The 18,677-nt window shown below is 38.2% G+C and overlaps 2 protein-coding genes across 2 annotated transcripts in view; both read right to left on the reverse strand.

Annotated features, from left to right (window-relative positions):
• Positions 1-1,503, reverse strand: part of ek1 (eph-like kinase 1) — a 61,996-nt gene extending 60,493 nt beyond the window's left edge. The window contains exon 1 of the mRNA XM_084399003.1: positions 1,282-1,503. Within this exon, the coding sequence (XP_084255129.1) occupies positions 1,282-1,369 (88 nt within the window). The 5' untranslated portion in view covers positions 1,370-1,503. The remainder of the gene's footprint in view (positions 1-1,281) is intronic.
• A 15,354-nt stretch (positions 1,504-16,857) lies between these two features.
• LOC311284030 (C-C motif chemokine 20-like) lies at positions 16,858-18,159 on the reverse strand (the record flags this gene model as incomplete). Its single annotated transcript, XM_084398851.1, has 4 exons — positions 16,858-16,906; positions 17,009-17,086; positions 17,529-17,631; positions 18,093-18,159. The coding sequence occupies 4 exons, from the start codon at positions 18,157-18,159 to the stop codon at positions 16,858-16,860; spliced, it is 297 nt and encodes a 98-aa protein (XP_084254977.1).
• Positions 18,160-18,677: the final 518 nt, after the last annotated feature.

Raw genomic sequence — 18,677 nt, forward strand, 5'->3', positions numbered from 1 at the left:
CTGCAATTTACACCACCACAAATGACAACCCAATGTGAAGCTGAAAGATTTATTTAAACCTAATGATCATTGAGACAAACTAATGTAGCTACAAAAGAAAACCTCGCACAACCTTATTTAGATTTGACTCCCACTGTCAAATTGTAATTTCCCAAAAGCCTCCAGTAAGCCAAAGACATCATGTCTAAATGCTCTGCACAAAATCCTATCTGATAGATTCCGCCTAAATGTGTATTAAACCCACCATTGAACCTTCCTCCTGACAACAGCACAATGGGTGGCTTAATCCTAATCTCATAACAATGAAGAGTAAACCCGTTTTAATCCAGTGAGGTTAATTTATTGTCTGATTTTTGAAGGCTCAGAGTGAAATAAGTCGGACTGTGTTGTAAACTGACATCCTGCATCCTTGAACATACAGTCGAAAATAAAATCATGTCTGATATCTGTCATTTAAGATGCTACACAGCATTTTAAATCACACATTTTACTGGGTCACTTGACAAACAAAAGGGAAAAAATTGAAAAATAAAAACCTATTTCTTGCTGAGTAACTTTGTCTGATGGCAGTTTCAAAGTGAGATCACTCTCAGGGGTCAAATTTGATGTATGGGTCTGGAGAGGTTAGAATAATAAAGTGTCTGTGCTGTGGGAGACACTCTCTGATCTCTCCTAATTAATTGTTTAATTAAGCAAATAAGTGTCTCACGTCAATTTGTCATTGCTCACGGCATTGCCTGTTCAAACCATCCCTGGCAATGCTAAATGCACATCAATCGACAACACATACAGTTTGATTTAGCCTGAATTGTCTTAAGAACCGACAGTTTTCTTTGAATTTTATTCAACGTTACTTGTGTGTTTCTATACGGTTTTGTGACAACCGCTTAGGATAATTTTTGAAAACAAACTACCAAAACCAAAGTCCTAAAAATAAGCATTTTGCCCAGCATTAGATCATATTTTGGTCAAAAACACATCTTTGTTTTCATTCCTTTCAACTCAGCAATGAAAAGTCAAATTAACGGATCACTGGAAATGTTGCTATACGATAACATTTGTGTTGCTCCTAAGCAGTTAGAAGTGATCATAATTCATTTATTAATGTTTTCTCACTCTAAGGCATGTTCTGTCTTTAAACATTCAATTTTAATGCGATTGCCCCGGGAGAGAAACGATTGTAGCCTGCATGCATTTGCCTTGATTCATTTGTGATTCAAAGTCCAACGGAATCCATGAACATCCAAAGCGCACGAATATGACAGCGACTGTATGGCTTACCTTCATTATCCGGATAATTCCTCAAGGCTTGACACAACACTAATATGTGAAAAGAAGCAAGGAATGAGTAAATCCTAAAGTGAGCCATTTTCAGGCGGCTCCACGCGCCCGCATCCCTGTGCGTAAACTTGGGCTGGTGAGCCTGTGGCTTGCGCTGGAGAACTGAGCTGAGCTGAGCCGGGAAAACAGCGCGCCTGCTTGGAGGAGGATCCGACTCCTGCGTGAGATGCTCTCTCTGCCCACTGCGAGCTGGATGAAGGAGGCGTCACGCGTGTGTGACCGTGGCGTCAAAAGTAGGCGTGTGTGTCTGTGTGTGTGTATTAGAAAAGGAGATCATTTTTGGTCTTAATTGTGTAAAAAATGATGATAGATAGATAGATAGATAGATAGATAGATAGATAGATAGATAGATAGATAGATAGATAGATAGATAGATAGATAGATAGATAGATAGATATTGAATAAGCGACAGTGGTGAATGACTTCAACTCAATCACATGACTCTTTTCAACGTGCAATGGAGGACGAAGGCTCAAACCAATGTTTTGATGGTGCGGAAAGCAAAAGTTTGTATTATCATTTCATCCATGTAAATTTCCGGCCTAAGCTTTCCCGGGTCAGTACATCTATACAGTAACTTGGGTTGTTTCACTTTTAAAAGAAGATGTAAGCTGGTCGTCAAAAAAATTTAGTCAATAAATCGGAATAGGGCAACAAGACCTGCAGTGTAAATGCAGCCATAGATAGATACCTACCGGTTATGGCCTCGACTTACAGTACATCACCCATTGTCAGTGGCAATTACTTATGGACATCTAGATCAGGGAGTTTGGTTTGAGTCAAAGTCACTTTACTGCCCTGATGTTCACATGACCACGAAAGTCATATCACAGGCATGGGGACGCAAACTAAACCAACACAACAGAGAACATTGGATCAAAACCTCAATGTTTGGTATTTAAAGATGAAGGTCAAATCAATAGTCTAACTGCTCTTGGAAAAAGGCCACCATTTTCCTCCCTCTGCCAGCTGGTTCCTTCCACGCAGGAGCCCTCAAAAGCTCCATCACCTATCAAAAACATGACATCACATTTCATGTGGCTGAATGTGATGGCAGGGAGCGTAAATGAGATGTCTCTACTGTGTAAACCCTCTCCAACAATGGCTGACAGACAATCAGGCACACTGCCCGGGGTGTGTGGAGGAGTGTCGGGGGTGTTTATGATGGCTCAGACAAGCCTGTACACACTAGAGTTGAAAAATAAACGCAGTGAGGTTTCTTAGTGCCACTGTCTTTTTTATCTGCATTTCTCTATCTTTCTCTTGCTGTCTATCACACTATTGTGACAGGCAGGACAGTCTGGAGAGAACGTGTGCATGTAATGCATTTGTGCTTTCCACAAAAATAAACCTCCCTTGCGTGCTTTTTCTTTTTCTTTTGCATGTAACTTAAAGGAATAGTTCATTTATTCACCCTCATGTCATTTCGAACACTTAGTACTCTCTTTCTTCTGTAGAACACATAAAAAAAATATATATATATATTAAACTGGTCATTTGGTTCTATGTGATTACAATGAATATGGACTAAAGCTTTCAAGCATCATAAAGCAATTAAAACCACTGAAAGTCTTATAAATGTGCTCATACAATGTAGATGCCATTCAGTAGTGTCCAGTGAGAAACTCTTTTCTATGTATTTGAAAACAATAAGTTCAAAACAAATTGGTTTTATGCAATGGTTTTGCATAATTTTTAAGCTTGAAAGCTCCAAAACAACATAAAGACGAATAAATGATGACATAATTGTTCTTTTTGACTGAACTGTCTCTTTAAATGTTGCTCCTTACTCTTAAATAACTAAGGACCTGCTGAATATATAAAATTACCCCCCTGCATGCATCAGTGATCTGTCAAATGAACCTTCCTGTTTTGGAGAAGATGCGGTCACGACGTGTCTTCCACAATGTCTCACAATGCACCACATCCCCAACATAAACCCGTTTCATTATTTATCAGAGGAGTGAGAATCTGTACACATCCGAGAACTCCAATGCCCGCTCTTATTAATGAAGTGGGAGGGACTTTGACAGGTGGAACAGGGCTGACAAATACATATCAACCTTCAACCTAAGACCTCCCATTGGTTAGTGCAGATAGCTCGAGTCTAATGAGGCTTGCTGGCAAGCTCCAGAGGCCAGACAGAGCACGAATGATCATGTCAGCTGCAGCCGAGAGCCACATGCTTTCATATTTGTCTATCATGGATGTGTAACCATGGTGGACGAGGCATAGGAAGGGGGGTTCACGGTGGAGCTCTTGAACTTTGAGCAGGGGCCCCTCCGGATCTCCAGAACCCCGCTGTTGGTGCATATGGGAAGAGCATTTAATATGGAGAAAAATACCTATGAATGGTATTCAGTGGCCTAACTGTGATGAATGCATTCTTAGAAAAAGCCGTTATCCTTCTGTAGGCACCCATACGTGGGCTATGAGTTCAATGCACTGAAGTTTTTGTTAGTGAGATAGTTGTGAAAAAAAAAAAAAAGCGATTTGTTTTATTGTCGAACAGTTTTATCAGTGTTAAACAGTGATTTAAGTGTGCAGTTAATTAAAGAGGGTTTTCATATATATTTAGATTTAAATATAATACTACATATCATTTATATATATATATAAATCAATTTATTTTAATACTTTATATAACAAGTATACTGTATGAATAATAAAATACATGGAAATCCACACACACACAACAATAATAACCCACAACGATTAAGCATTTTGCACAAGCAAGTTAATTTCCTTTAAAAAAAATGTATACAAAGGTCAAATTAAATAGTTTCGCTTTCAACATTGGCTTTGTTTCAGAATACTATTGAAATAACAGAAGTGAACATTCTTTATCATTAGATTGCACTTTCATTTCCTGTTTCTTTTATTTAATTCAGACTCTCACAGTGAAACTGAGAGTAAGTCACTCATAGTTATACAACATCCACAATGCCAATGAGTTAAATAAACACAGAGGACTGAACTTTACTCAGCTCAGCCATGCATGTGGCCTTACATTGCTTGCTTTTACATTGCTTGCTTTCACTGAACTCTCACTGTGTTTGGCCTTTCAGAGTGATTCATTCAGGGGGCGTTTACACGACACTGTGTACTGAAAAAACTGAAACCTTTTTTATACGTTTTGGACGTTACCGTCATCATCTCCGTGTAAGCTACAAAAACGTGAATTTGTGAAAACGGTGATATCATGTGCATGCATATAAAGCATTCAGTCTATAGGATCATGGTGTTTGTGTTTCTTTACAAAGTGATATCACCAACAACTACTGGCCTGGCATAATACAGCGTTTTTAGACGTTTTCGAGGATCTGTGTGAATGGGACTATCCATGTTCAATGCAACTTTACCACATAAGAAAAACCTGCAAGTAGCAACTTCCAGAAACCTGCAGCCGACATGCAAGCACCCCTTTCTCTTTCTCTGCACCAGACACTTTTGTAGAGCTGCACAAAACCAAACAGAAACAAAAAAGCTCTTTTGTGCTGGCTTGCGGTGCGCCAGGGACCGCATGCTGGCTGATTGACGGGGGTCCAGGCTCCACCCACCAGAGGTGAGCAGGAGTGTGGGAAGAGGCAAGTGCACAATGCTTGCTCTCCAGAGGGGCGGGAGGGACCTAAGACCCGTCCCCCGCTCCATGGCAGACAGGGCATGGCTTTCTTTCAGTAGACTGAGCCCTAGGGTCAGTATATGGGGCCCTGTAGAAGCAGATCTCTGTGGAGCGGCACGGCCCTCGTTTAACCTGTCCCAGATGGCTGTGCTCTGTAGGCACCACACAAGAGACACAGGGAAGTTCAGTGTAGGACTTAGTGAGCTGCCAAGTTCAAAGGATAAGTTCATAAAACAAATGTGGAAGTGAACTTATATACAGAATATTTGGGAAGTGAGAAATATATATGTTGGTGTTTCCAAACTTTTGGAGGGCGTATAATATGTATATACATGAGGACATGAGAACACACACATATTACATATATTAAATATATACATATGTCTTCCAAATATACACACAACTGTTCAAAAGTATGGGGTCAGTAAGACCTTTTTTAATGTTTCTGAAACAAGAGACTACCATGTTTTGTATCATTACAAATATATTTACTGTCATTTTTTATGTATCCTTGCAGAATATAAGTCAATTTCTTTAAAAACAATTTTACTTGACAACAAACTCTTGAATGATTTTGAGTATATACACTCTCAGAAAATAAAGTACATAATTGTACCTGTAGGGGTACAATGGCTTGTCACTGGGGCTGTACCCTCAATACTGCTGGGACAATATTGTACCTTAACTTTTAAAAGAAACGGTACATATATGTACCTTTTAATGCTTTTTGACTCTCAAAAAGGTACATATATGTACCTTGAGGTCCAATAATAAGCCCTATGGGGTACGTTAGTGTAGATTGTTCCTTGGGGGACAGAAATGGACTCCTACTGTACCCCTATTTCTGACAGTGTATATATATATTTAAATACATATTGTTTATATTTATGTTGGTCCTTGTAGGTTGCGAGGTGGAGCCGCTGTTGATCTTACTTGTTGGTCCAGCACATCCTAAAGATGCTCAATTGGTTTGCGATCTGGGGAATTTGGAGGCCAGGGGAACACCTTGAACTCTTCATCATGTTTCTCAAATCATTCCTGAACAATGTGTGGCAGGGTGCAATATCCTGCTGAAAGAGGACACTTCCACCAGTGAACACCAATGTCATGAAGTGGCACGTGTCAAATTTACATCCACTTGAATGGCCGGACCCAGGGTTTCCCAGCAGAACATTGCCCGGAGCGTCACACTCCCTCCACCGACTTGTCATTGTCCCACAGTGATTCTTGGTGCCATCACTAAACGGCGCACACATACGTCCATGTGATGTAAAAGAAAACGGACTCAAAGGACCATGCAACCTTCTTCCACTGCTTCAAGGTCCAGTTCCAACACTAATGTGCCCATTTTTGCCGCATTCGACGGTGGACAGGTCATCATAGGCACTCTGATTGGTCTGTGGTTTTGACACATTCTGGACAACAGACCGGATAGCCTTCGTTGCCCTCGTCCATGAATAAGCCTTGGGAGCTAAATACCCTGTCGCCTGTTTGTGGTTTGTCCCTCCTCGGATAACTGTTGGTAAATTCACACCATGCTGACCAGGAGCAACCCACAGGCCTTGCTGTTTCAGAGAGACTCTGACCCAGTCGCCTTGCCATAACAATTTGGCTGTTGTCAAAGTTGCAGATCTTTATCCTGCATCCAACACTGATTGTATGCTTACCATCTAATCTACCCAGACCTTAATATGTGGCCTTGTTATGAGATGATCAGTGATATCCGCTGATCATAGTTTTTTGGCTCATTATTGTGTATATAATATAATATATATATATAAACCTCTTAACTTTTTTCCATCACTTTTTCTCTGTGCTTCCTCAGACACTTACACAACACATCCCTGGAAGAACAAAACATTGTCAGAGTTGTTTATTTTGTCTCGGAATATGTCTTCTTCTGCAACACTTTAGAGGGCACTGGATGTCTCTTTTAGATCACAGAGGAGAGAAAAAGACTCCCATCCCTTTGGCATGGTTACATAATAACCAAGAGAGAAGGTTTTTTTCAGCGCCAGCTCTGTGATGTTGCACATCACTCGGGTTTGTTGGGTTTCTGCCTCCATCGTCCCTGTCAAAGAGGCACCGACAAAGAATCCCGCTTCTCTCCATTTCAAGGCACAGAAACGGATCAATCCGTAATGCTTCGGTGCGGATTAGTCTTTGTAATTATTTGAGATCTCATTATCAAACAGCTGCTCTGCCTAATTTAATCAATATTTAGTGATAAGGCTTCCCGCATGCATTCAACTGCAGAGCGGGGCGACATTAAACTGGCTATAGCCGATTCTTACCGTCTCTTTAAGTAGGTCAAGATGCAGGGTTTTCCTTTAGAGTTATGCAACTTCAGGCTTCTGGACTACAGTGATTCAAAATACTCAAGAGAACGAGGGATATTTTTAAGAATGCATACGCCTGGATTGTGAACATCACATTTTTATTGCTGTGGCAATAGGATTAGATAAATTGCTTTGCATAGCAGATATTTCTTTTGCATCCACACAGCTTTTATTGTATCTAGCTAAATTAACTCTTATCTTTAACACACATTATTTGACTTCTCTTTCCTCTTGGGACGACAGTGTTTTTGGCCGTATGTTGACTTTATTAACACCATCTCTTCCTAAACACACGGAGTCCCTTGACAGAAGCGCAAATCCTCAACATATAGACTGTTTCCTAATCAGAAGCACACAGCTGGGCTTTCTGCCCCAAAATGTCACTGGTCTGCCATGACCCTAGTTAACCTTTCTATTTAAAATACCGAAAATCCCTTAAGCAAACTCCAGTCTCCTATCTCTTCGGTGCAGCCTCTAAACAGCAGTCTTGCGAAAAGAACTCAAGAAAAAGAAAGAAAGAAAGAAAGAAAGAAAGAAAGAAAGAAAGGAGCTAAAAGACACCAGGATGTGAATCTAACCCTGAAGGTACATTACATTTAGGAGTCGTTTGTACGGTAATCACACCAAAACGTTGTCTAAAGATGCCTTTTAGTCAATAAGACTGAAGCTATGCTGCCGTTTTGGATCAGATCCTGAAATTAGACATGGGATGTAAAGTGTTTTATTAAAGATGTTTGATGAAGGCCAATGTTCGCTCCGGGACGTTTGTGAGACATGGATGAACAGAGCGCAGACGCCTCTAAGTCTCCGAGTTCCACCTGAGTGACCTGAGAGAAAATGATGGAGCGGCCTCATCTGTGCTGTATTATAACTGTGGTCTATGTGAAAGGTCTCTGTATCGATCTACAGTACATAGTCGATATTCATAACCAGCAATGATAATACTGTCTCTCCAGAGCCCGAGATGTCAGAAGGGATAAGGTCAGCCTGTGTCCGTCTGGTGTAATGCACTGCAAAAAAAAAAAAAAAAAATTTTTTTAAAAGCGTACTATTTTGAAATGTAAACATGAAAAAAAATATATATAATAAATATATAATAAATGTAATGTGATATTGTATAATATTTAAATTATTATTACAATGGATTTTAATAATATGATATAAAATATCATCACAATTTAGTTTTTCCAAGTAAATCATCTCTGAAAGTACAACATGTCCAACCTTGAAGCAGACAGGCTACACACAGCAGAAGACACACCGGTGCCACTCCTGTCAGATAAGAACAGGAAACTGAGGCCACAATTCACACCAAAATTGAACAATAGAAGATTGAGAAAACGTTGCCTGGTCTGATGAGTCTCAATGTCTGCCGCAACATTCAGATGGTAGGGTCAGAATTTGGTTTAAACAACATGAAAGGATCCATCCTACCACCAATGGTTCAGGCTGGTGGTGGTTTAATGGTGTGGAGGGTATTTTCTTGGCACACTTTGGGCCACAGTCTACCTGAGTATTGTTGCTGACCATGCATCCCTTTATGACCACAGTTTACCTTCTTCTGATGGCTACTTCCAGCAGCATAACATTCCATGTCACAAATCGTGTCAACGTGGTTTCTTGAACATGAAAATGAGTTGACTATACTCAAATGGCCCCCACAGTCACCAGATCTCAATCCAGTAGAGCATCTTTGGGATGTGGTGGAATGGAGGATTCGCATCATGTGCAGCCGAAGAAATCTGCAGCAAATGCGTGATCCTATCATGACATTATGGACCAAAACCTCTGAGGAATGGTTCCAGCACCTTGTTGAATCTATGCTATGAAGAATTAAAGCAGTTCTGAAGTCGAAAGGGGGTCCAACCTGGTACTAGCAAGGTGTCCCTAAAAAAGTGCCAGTATATAAACTGGAAAGGATGGCATGTGGTGAATATCATGGTACTGTAAGATTACCATATTCTTACAGGTACTCTTGGTAAGTTTTGCAATCATAGTTGGCCATGCATTAATCTCTTCATTTCATTTGAGCATTGTCTCATCACAAGACTTTCTGTTACGTCTTACCTTCCGGTGTTGGAAATAAATCTTTTGACCATGTGTGCATTTTTTTTTTCCTGTGGTAAAGTGTCTATGACCAATCTTGCGAGTGTGGCGGCCTTTTTGTCCATGTGTCAGGGAGCAGGTGTGTTTTCCACCGCATTACACACACTCTGATGAGAGCACAGCGAAGCAGCAGGTGTCTAATTTCACCCTGTCTTCCTCTTACATTCGCTCACATCCTTCACACACTACTTTCATAACAATCCCACAATTTCACACAGCTAAAGGACATATAAAGACGGAGAGATGGAGAGAAAAATAGAAGATAAGAAAAAGTGGTATAGAGTTGAATGTAAAACTGAGAAGTGCTCACTGTCATAAAGAAACTCACCACAAACCAAAAGCAGAAACCATGAGCTGCTTCAAGTTCCTGTCCAGAAAGACATCTTCTTCGAAGAGGATGTTACATAAAGCATTTATTTTTAGCACTTAAAACTGTATAAGATGAATATGAGCTGTGTCATTGTATCAATTAAGTTTTATTTTCTTTGATTTTATAAAAAGGCATTTCTTACAGGAGAAGTGAAACAACTTCATATCAGGCATACAAAAACTATTGTCATTTGTGAGCTGTAAGTGACAAATGACATTACTTTGACTTGCTACCAGCAGATGAGAATGGTTTTATATCAAATGTAAAAGATTCCTGCTATGGGGGATATTTGTTGCATCTCCTGTCATTTAACCCCACCTAGTGTTCGATGTTAAAACAACATAAAGGTCATTCCAAAATCCAGGATTTATAATGAACCTAACAATTAACTAAATGCCTGAATGCACACTGTGTTCTGTGTATTAGTGTGTTAAGACGCCGATACTTCTTTCTGCTTCTTCTTTTGAATCTCTCTTCAGAAGATTCGATTCCTGCTTGTTGAAAAAGAGTGTCAGCTGTTCTTGAAACAGACCTGAAACAGTGTGGCTTTGTGATCAAAGCATTCATTCTTTGATTATTATATTACATATGTTATTTGAAATATCATAATATCATAAATATACATGAAAGTGTATATTTTTTATTTAGTTAGTTATAGTTTACTTTTTTTTTGCCCTTTCTTACTATAAATAGTGTGCAATACAGAAATCAAATTCCCAGTTTTATAATTGTTTAAAATTTATTCAATAATAATTCCAAAATAATAATACATTCATATGCTCAATATATCCATTTTATGACATTGTATGTTTTTTTTTTTTACTATAAAAATTTTTAATACAAAAAAAATACATTCATGATAAAAAATAAAATAATCTTCTCAAAAGAGTGTCAGCATTCTGCATAAAACATATATTTGACTTATTTATATCATAAATTTAGGTTTATATCAGTTGGCACACATTGAACATAAAAGCAACATTTAAAAAAAAAACTATACTTTTTTCTTCTGTTTCTTCTGTCCCTTTCCACTTTTTCTTTTTCTATTTTGGCTTGGTGAGGCTTTTGGATCAGAGTTTTGTTTTGACTTTTTTTTCTGGTCCACCATTTTCATAATATCTTTGATCCACTCCGAGTCTGGTTCATAACACAATGCTTTGCCTCTTTTAGTCCACAAGCTAGAGAGATAACAAAGGGGGGGTTGAAATGTTTAATTCAACATGACTTGAGTGCTAGATTACGTTTTAAAGCACTGTAAGATCCAGAAGATGTTAACTTTGTTTTTAACTGGTTCAACTTAAGGTCATGTAGAGAGAAAATCTGTTCACTTACACAGTGGCATCGATATGGCAAACTCCTGCTTTCTGGACTCTATAATCCACCACTCTGTTTTTATGTATTCTCTTGATGTTAGTCTTCAAACAGCAAGTTTCTGCAAAAAAAAAAGTAAACATTAAACGGTCTCAAAACTTCATGAAAAGTTTCCCACAGATTTGTTTAAGTGTTCACATTGAAAATACAGTGACTTTTCCCACCTTCATGACTGGGTAGCAAAATAGAAAAAGTTCAAACTCACCTGCAGTACGACAGAACAGAAACAGCACCAGGCAGAAAGGAAGATAGACAAGCGACCTCATCATAGCTGTGCAGACAGACACTGACTGAAACTACTCTTTACACAACCTTTTTATTTCACACTTTCACTTCCTCTGCTCTTTTGCGCGCACACACACACAAACCTCAACCCCCTACAATGGGGAAAGTGCATGAGTGAGAGAGAATGTGTAAGAGGCGAATGAGTGGAAAAAGACACTAGTGATGATATCTCGGTTTGGGCCTGCACCCACATAGCTCGCCACAGAGTGGGTGCATGCAGGCCTACTGTATGAATGGAGTTCCATTGCAAGAATATGCCTACATGCCAAAAAGAATTGCTCAGTTTTATGACAAGTGAGAATGCATACAACTTTAGACTTGCTTTATTTACAGATGCAATGCTTCACATAAAAATATCCTGTCTTGAAAAGGATACGGGAAAAAAAGGGCTACTCCACCAAAAAGGCCATATAAAAAAAAACAAATAAAGTTATTTTTAAAATATTGCCTAGTCCCTATGGGGTAGCCATTGAACTGTGTTACAAGTGTTGGAGACTCAGATGCTGGCAAGAGGGATCCAATGGGGAGGGACGCTACGGAGACCACACGCTGCCAAAAGGGAGGTCACGTGTGGTGGCTACACATATGGACTGGCATAATTAAATAACTGTAAGCACACACACACAAAAAAGAGTTTTAATACTGTATTAGCTCACCAAAAGCAAAATTTTCATGATGAAAAAAACGTTCCTAGCGCTGCTGAATTCAGTAACCCGGATGAGCCTGTGTTATCTGTTTTGAGCAGTTGTTATCTGGGAATAACATAATGCTGGATGGCACTATTGACCTATCAGAATCAAGTATTCCACAGAGCCGTGTAATAAGGTGCATTACAAGGCATAATTACTGCATTCAAAATACTTTTATAATGAGCTATACATAAAAGGCTTTAAGTAAAGTGTTAACAAACTTTATTTATTTGTTTGTTTTTTTTGCTCAATACTTTTTTTCTTTTGTAAAAATCGTCCTTCGGATGAGACGTTAAAGGGATAGTTCACTTTGAAATTAATTTTTGATATGTTTTAGCTTACCTCAAGGGCATCCAAGATGTAGGTGTCTTTGTTTCCGCAGTAGTTTCAATTTTGATATTTTTAGGTCAAACCGTTCTTGTCTGTCAGTCATATAATGCATGTCGATGGTCACTGTCTCAAAACACAAGCACATAGTCCAAATTAAAACAATTCCCCATCGTCCAAATTAAACAATTCCCCATCGTAAGTACACATTGATGGCCTAAGACACGAAACGAACGGTTTGTGTGAGAAAACGAACAGTATTTATATCGTTGTTATCTCTTGAACACAGCACACGTCCAAATGATCTGACGGCGCGGGCGGGTATAGATATATACATAGATGTCGCCAGGGCAGGACTTAGGGTGTAGGGGGCCCCTGGGCTTGAGTCACTTTCGGGCCCTACCTTCTATACATTACTTTAAATAGAACAAAATGATACATACACAAGCTATGTATTAGAGCTACACAATTCTGGATAAACTGAGAATAAAAATAGAGATCACGATTCTGAACAAACAACTAAACAAAATAACAATTTATGTTAATTGCTGAAGTCTATTAAAAATGTTTAATTAATCTGAATTATAAAAAAAAACAAAAAAAAAAAAACTTGGGTTTGAATGAATGATTCAATTCCTCAATCAAATACACTTGTTTCATAGATGAATCAGCATTTTTGAACGAATCTCCTGAATGAACGATTCAATGACAAATGTTTTTTAAAAGTCATTTGTCGCCATCTGGTGGCGTAACAATATAATCGATCCAATCGTTATTTGAAGTGCAAAGCTACTTTCAAAAGGTGACTGGTACCATAGACAGTGTTACATGTTAAAAAAAACGTAATAATTTATTTATATGACCACTGTTTGAAGCTTGAATTTTTTTTTTCCAATAAATAAATAATGATTAAAAAAGTGTGTGTTTTGATTGTGGCATTTCTTTGAGATTTAGAATCCAGTATTCCTATAGGCTAATTATTGTTTCTTTAATGAATTTAATAAAGAACTCTGTCTCGTATTCTGTCCAAACGATCCATGTAGGCTACTTAATCAGGGTTTTGTGTCCATTCGTTTTTCCTTTTTTAACCCGTAATTGAAAAACGAAAAATGAACGGTTGTTGTCTTTTTAAAACGCAAAGTTGAACACCAACATTTTAATTTGAACTGGCTACACCAACTGCTGCGCAAAAAAGTAAATATCGACGAATTTTCTGATTTTTGTTTATGACTTTTTGCCCCTTTGCCCTTTTTGCCCCTTACCTTTATTAAACATTTAAAATATTTAAAAATTAATATGGAAAACATGTCGATTTTACTGGTTTTCAAAGGCCAAATTAGAACCTGGAAGTGATGTTTTTCCCGCAGTGCTGAATGAGAAGAGCCATTAATATTATTAATAAACTGCTTTGGCTAAATCACATCTCCATCTCCGCTGTTAAGCAGATGCGCTTTTAGAGAGAAATGCATATTTCATACGGATTAATCAGAAGGTATTAGCTTTCGATTCGAATTTGTTCGTTTTAAAGTGGACATTTCAAGCTTTAGCCTACAAAGGCTATATTTTGTTTCAGTTCTCGCGCTCCAGTTTACGGAGATCATGAAAGTGCGTCTGATTGTTTTTTTATTTTACAAAAGCACAACGTTTTCTTGTTATTGTGAGTTTACACAAATAAAAGTAGTTGGGAATAATGTATTATTATTTTCTGTATGACCAGAAATGATAGAGTATTTTAAGTTGTTTCCACTGTTGACAGGAAAATGCAAGTGTTCGCGCTCGCGCCTCCGTGCCATGCAGTGCGCGCTCCACATTCAGCTTTGTTCCTTTTTTGCATAAAAGCGTCTTCTAAATATAGCCTATTAAATGTTATAATTAAATAATATAAAACTATTATTATTTGCGTAGCTATACATGGACCTCAAACACACCGTGTCTTCTAACTCAGGTGACTGTAAATGCGCAAAAACTGTTTCCATTGCAGTTTTGCGAAATATTCCTTTTTCGAATTACCTGAAAAACCACCTCATGCGAGCGTAAAACATTTTTTTGCGATAAACGGGGGTTTTTGCGAAATTGACGTGTTTCCATTGTGCTTATTTTCAATTCGCAGTTTCAATTTGCGCAATTTGAAGGGTAATGGAAACGCGGCTACTGTCTAATGCAGACAGTAAACGAGGCACTACGTAACTGCTAATAACCAATCAGCAAACCTCAAGATGACTGACATTTAATTTAGCTAATTAAATTTATTTTTCATTGCAGGGCAGGGCCAGGTAACAATGCTAGACCAATCAACAAACTTTAAAATGAAAAATTAAATGACTGACATATTATTGAAAAAAATCAAACGTAAACGGGCGGGGCCCCCTATTGGGCGGGGCCCATGGGCTTGAGCCCAGTCAAGCCCAATGGTAAGTCCGGCCTTGGATGTCGCCTTGGCTACGGTTTCGTTCCAATGAACTGCAGTAGCGAAGGCGACATCTAGTGTATACATCTATACCCGCCAGCGGGCGGGTATAGATATATACACTAGATGTCGCTTGGCTACGGTTTCGTTCCAATAAACTGCAGTAGCCAAGGCGACATCTATGTATATATCTATACCCGCCCGCGCCGTCAGATCATTTGGACGTGTGCTGTGTTCAAGAGATAACAACGATATAAATACTGTTCGTTTTCTCACACAAACCGCTCGTTTCGTGTCTTAGGCCATCAATGTGTACTTATGATGGGGAATTGTTTAATTTGGACGATGGGGAATTGTTTTAATTTGGACTATGTGCTTGTGTTTTGAGACAGTGACCATCGACATGCATTATATGACTGACAGACAAGAACGGTTTGACTTAAAAATATCAAAATTGAAACTACTGCGGAAACAAAGACACCTACATCTTGGATGCCCTTGAGGTAAGCTAAAACATATCAAAAATTAATTTCAAAGTGAACTATCCCTTTAAACCGAGGTCCTGACTCTCTGTGGTCATTAAAAATCCCAGGATTTCCTTCAAAAAAGAGTAGGGGTGTAACCCCGGCATCCTGGCCAAATTTGGCCTCTGTCAATCATGGCCTCCTAATCATCCCCATATACTGATTGGCTTCATCACTGTCTCCTCTCCACCGATAAGCTAGTGTGTGGTGGGCGTTCTGGCGCAATATGGCTGCCGTCGCATCATCCAGGTGGATGCTGCACATTGGTGGTGGTTGAGGAGATTCCCCTTTCCATGTAAAGCGCTTTGAGTACTCAGAAAGGCGCTATATAAATGTAACATATTATTATTATTTTTAAAATTTTGTGGCATGGATTTGACTCCACATCAGGGATAGCCTACATCACATATCATCCATCCATCACCCTGGTTCAGAATCAGGCACCTTAATCCACGTCTGGATTTTCTGAATGCCAGCAAGCATATGAGATTATTACGATGCTTTTGCTCAAAACTCACTTTGAGTGTTTGTAGTACCTTCCTATTGTGAGTTTGCAACCTATTGTAAATTTTTGACATTTTATGTGAAGAATTGCATCTGTAAAGAACACACACGATTTTGGCTAGAAGGGATACAGCTATGGCCGGAAGTGACGCAACTTCTCACCATAAAATAACAATAAATTAAATTTGCTACTTATCAGATTGTGTTTTATTAACATCTACACCTATACCCCAACCCTAAACCTACCCTTACAATAAAGCAAATACAGTAATTAATTGTTGTTCACCATGACAAAAATTATGCAATATTGATGTGCGCATGTCCAGTAAGCCCTGCTAGGACAATCTGGCCATAGCTGTATCCCTTCTAGCCGCAACCCTGCAACACTTTTCTGGCATGCTCTCTCACTGCCTGACTAAATCTCATGCCAAATAAGACAAAGCACAATAAATCTCAATCTGCTCATAGAATTAGACTTGTTTGGTCTAATACAGTAACTGAACTTATCTAAAGCGATAAAATAAAATCTCTTCTTGCACTTCGTAATCACTACAGACCAGAGCTAGAAGAAACGCCAACAATGAGAGACACGTTTGTAACTGTATTTAAGACATCCAAGTCAAAGCCACTTGAAGGCACGTTTCAGACGTTGTCATGTAGCAACAGAAATTTTAATTCAACACTCTACAATATAGGCTATTTTAATAGCAATAAAGTGGGGTCTTTATTTTTAGTAGTTTTATTTGGATACATTTACATTTACATTTAATCATTTAGCAGTAAAAAAAGTAAGTTAAAAACACACAAAAAAACACAAAAAGGTCTAAAATACATAGCAAACTAGCTATATAGTAGATTGTATTCCGCCCTCTATAAATACTCTGTTTATATACAGAAATACAGAAAGTGCAATTAAATAATGCCAATAAAGATATTATATATAAGTACTGTAACTTTAAAAGTAACAAGTTCTTATAATGGATATCTAATGCCTGTGTCCTTCACTCTTGCTGCTTTCATCCTATAGGGGACAGAACATTTTTTCCATCAATTTATTTTTTTAAGGACACAATATAAGACTGCATTCTTTCATGTTAGTGATTGATAAGTCACTTTCTCTTACTTTAGGCACATGACTCTGTTTTGCGTCCAATGTTGTGCAGGGTCAGCGCAGACTGATTTTCCTTTTTCGGTGTGGAAGCTGCAATGACATAACATGCCATGAACTCAAGCACCAGAGACAATATTATCCTTATTATGTCCATAAAATAAAGGACTACACAGTTTATTCATGGCATTGCAAATTCAACCCGCAAAATATACATAGAAAGAATTTTTGCTAAATCAGAAAAAAAAATCTGTTATAAAAGCAAATGATAATGCTTTATATTTAAACTCAATATAACAAAGCTTAGGAATGCACATTCAATTTTTCTTATTTTTCCATATATTCACGCATAACAATACACAGACTTATTCTGTATTATTACTATTTGTCACAATTGGTGAAATAATCAAAACTATAACATAACACATTTTGCCTTTGTGCACTTTTTGTGTAAAATGATATATACTCATTTATTATACAATTTCTAACTTACATAGAGTGCATCAAACATGTATGCAAAATAAAAAATACTTACATAATAGCTTTAAGATCACAGCCGCCAGTTATAGCTTGGATATCATAGCCTTTCAGAACTGCACAGCGTCTGGGTCTTTTAGTGTAACTGAGGCAGCAACTACCTGTGGTACAGAGGGGAAAGAGTTATTCACGTCTTTACACATCTACAGGCTGTGTCAAACTTTCCACTAATGTCCAAAATGACAAAACAATAGTAAACGGTATTGTAGTGCAGCATTAAGGACTTTAACATGCATTAGTTTAAAAGACAGCTACTACAAGGGTTTCAATTTAAATTCAGCTATAGGATAGTAAAGTAATGAGATCCATCTTGTTTTTGTACTACAATTGTACCCTTGATCATGAAAAATAATCTTCATTTTTAAAGTGATACTAGTCCATGCAATCAATGGGTTATGTAATTAAAAATAGATATATTTTAAAGCAGTTGCTCAACATTTCATCCGCACATTTTTACTGTACGAGTCAAATAACAACATGCTGGCGGATCATTAACGCATTCAATAGAGCGCATTCAATTTAAAAGATCTGTTGCATATTCCTTGAAAGAACTATCACTCACCTGCCTCTGTCTCCACCTGAAAAATGAGGAGTGTAACGAAGGCCAAAATCCATATTTTTATTACCATCTTTGAACTTTGGAAGTAGTCCAGTATCTCATAAAGTATTAAAGGGATACTCCACCGTTTTTTCATATTAAACTATGTCATTCCCTTAACTATTGACAGAAGTGAGAGGAAGAGGATCAGGCGTGACTTTTTACTGCGCCGAGTCGAAGTACTTCCAAAAGTGCTATTACACCATACATTATAGTTATCCTTTTTAACCCGCTTAGAAAAGCGCCACGTTTTATTTTGTGTCACCATACTTGGTCGTCTAACTACTCGTGTAACTGTTTTTAAATAGGGAAAACGTTGATGTGTTTGGTCACTTCTAAATTCATTGCTGTTAGATACCATTGAATATACTGGGGTAAGCTAAGTGCTTTCAAAGTGTCACCGCGCGCTAGAGCGATTAAGTGCACGCACTGAGATAAGAGAGGTATGTATCAACTCGTCTTAGTTAAGGGAATAACATAGTTTAATATGAAAAAAGAGTGGTAATCCACACAGAGAAAAGATCTGAAGAGCTTCTGTAAGAGTGATCC

This window comes from Rutilus rutilus, assembly GCF_951802725.1.
Source record: "Rutilus rutilus genome assembly, chromosome: 24".
In the NCBI taxonomy this organism is placed as follows: Eukaryota; Metazoa; Chordata; class Actinopteri; order Cypriniformes; family Leuciscidae; genus Rutilus; species Rutilus rutilus.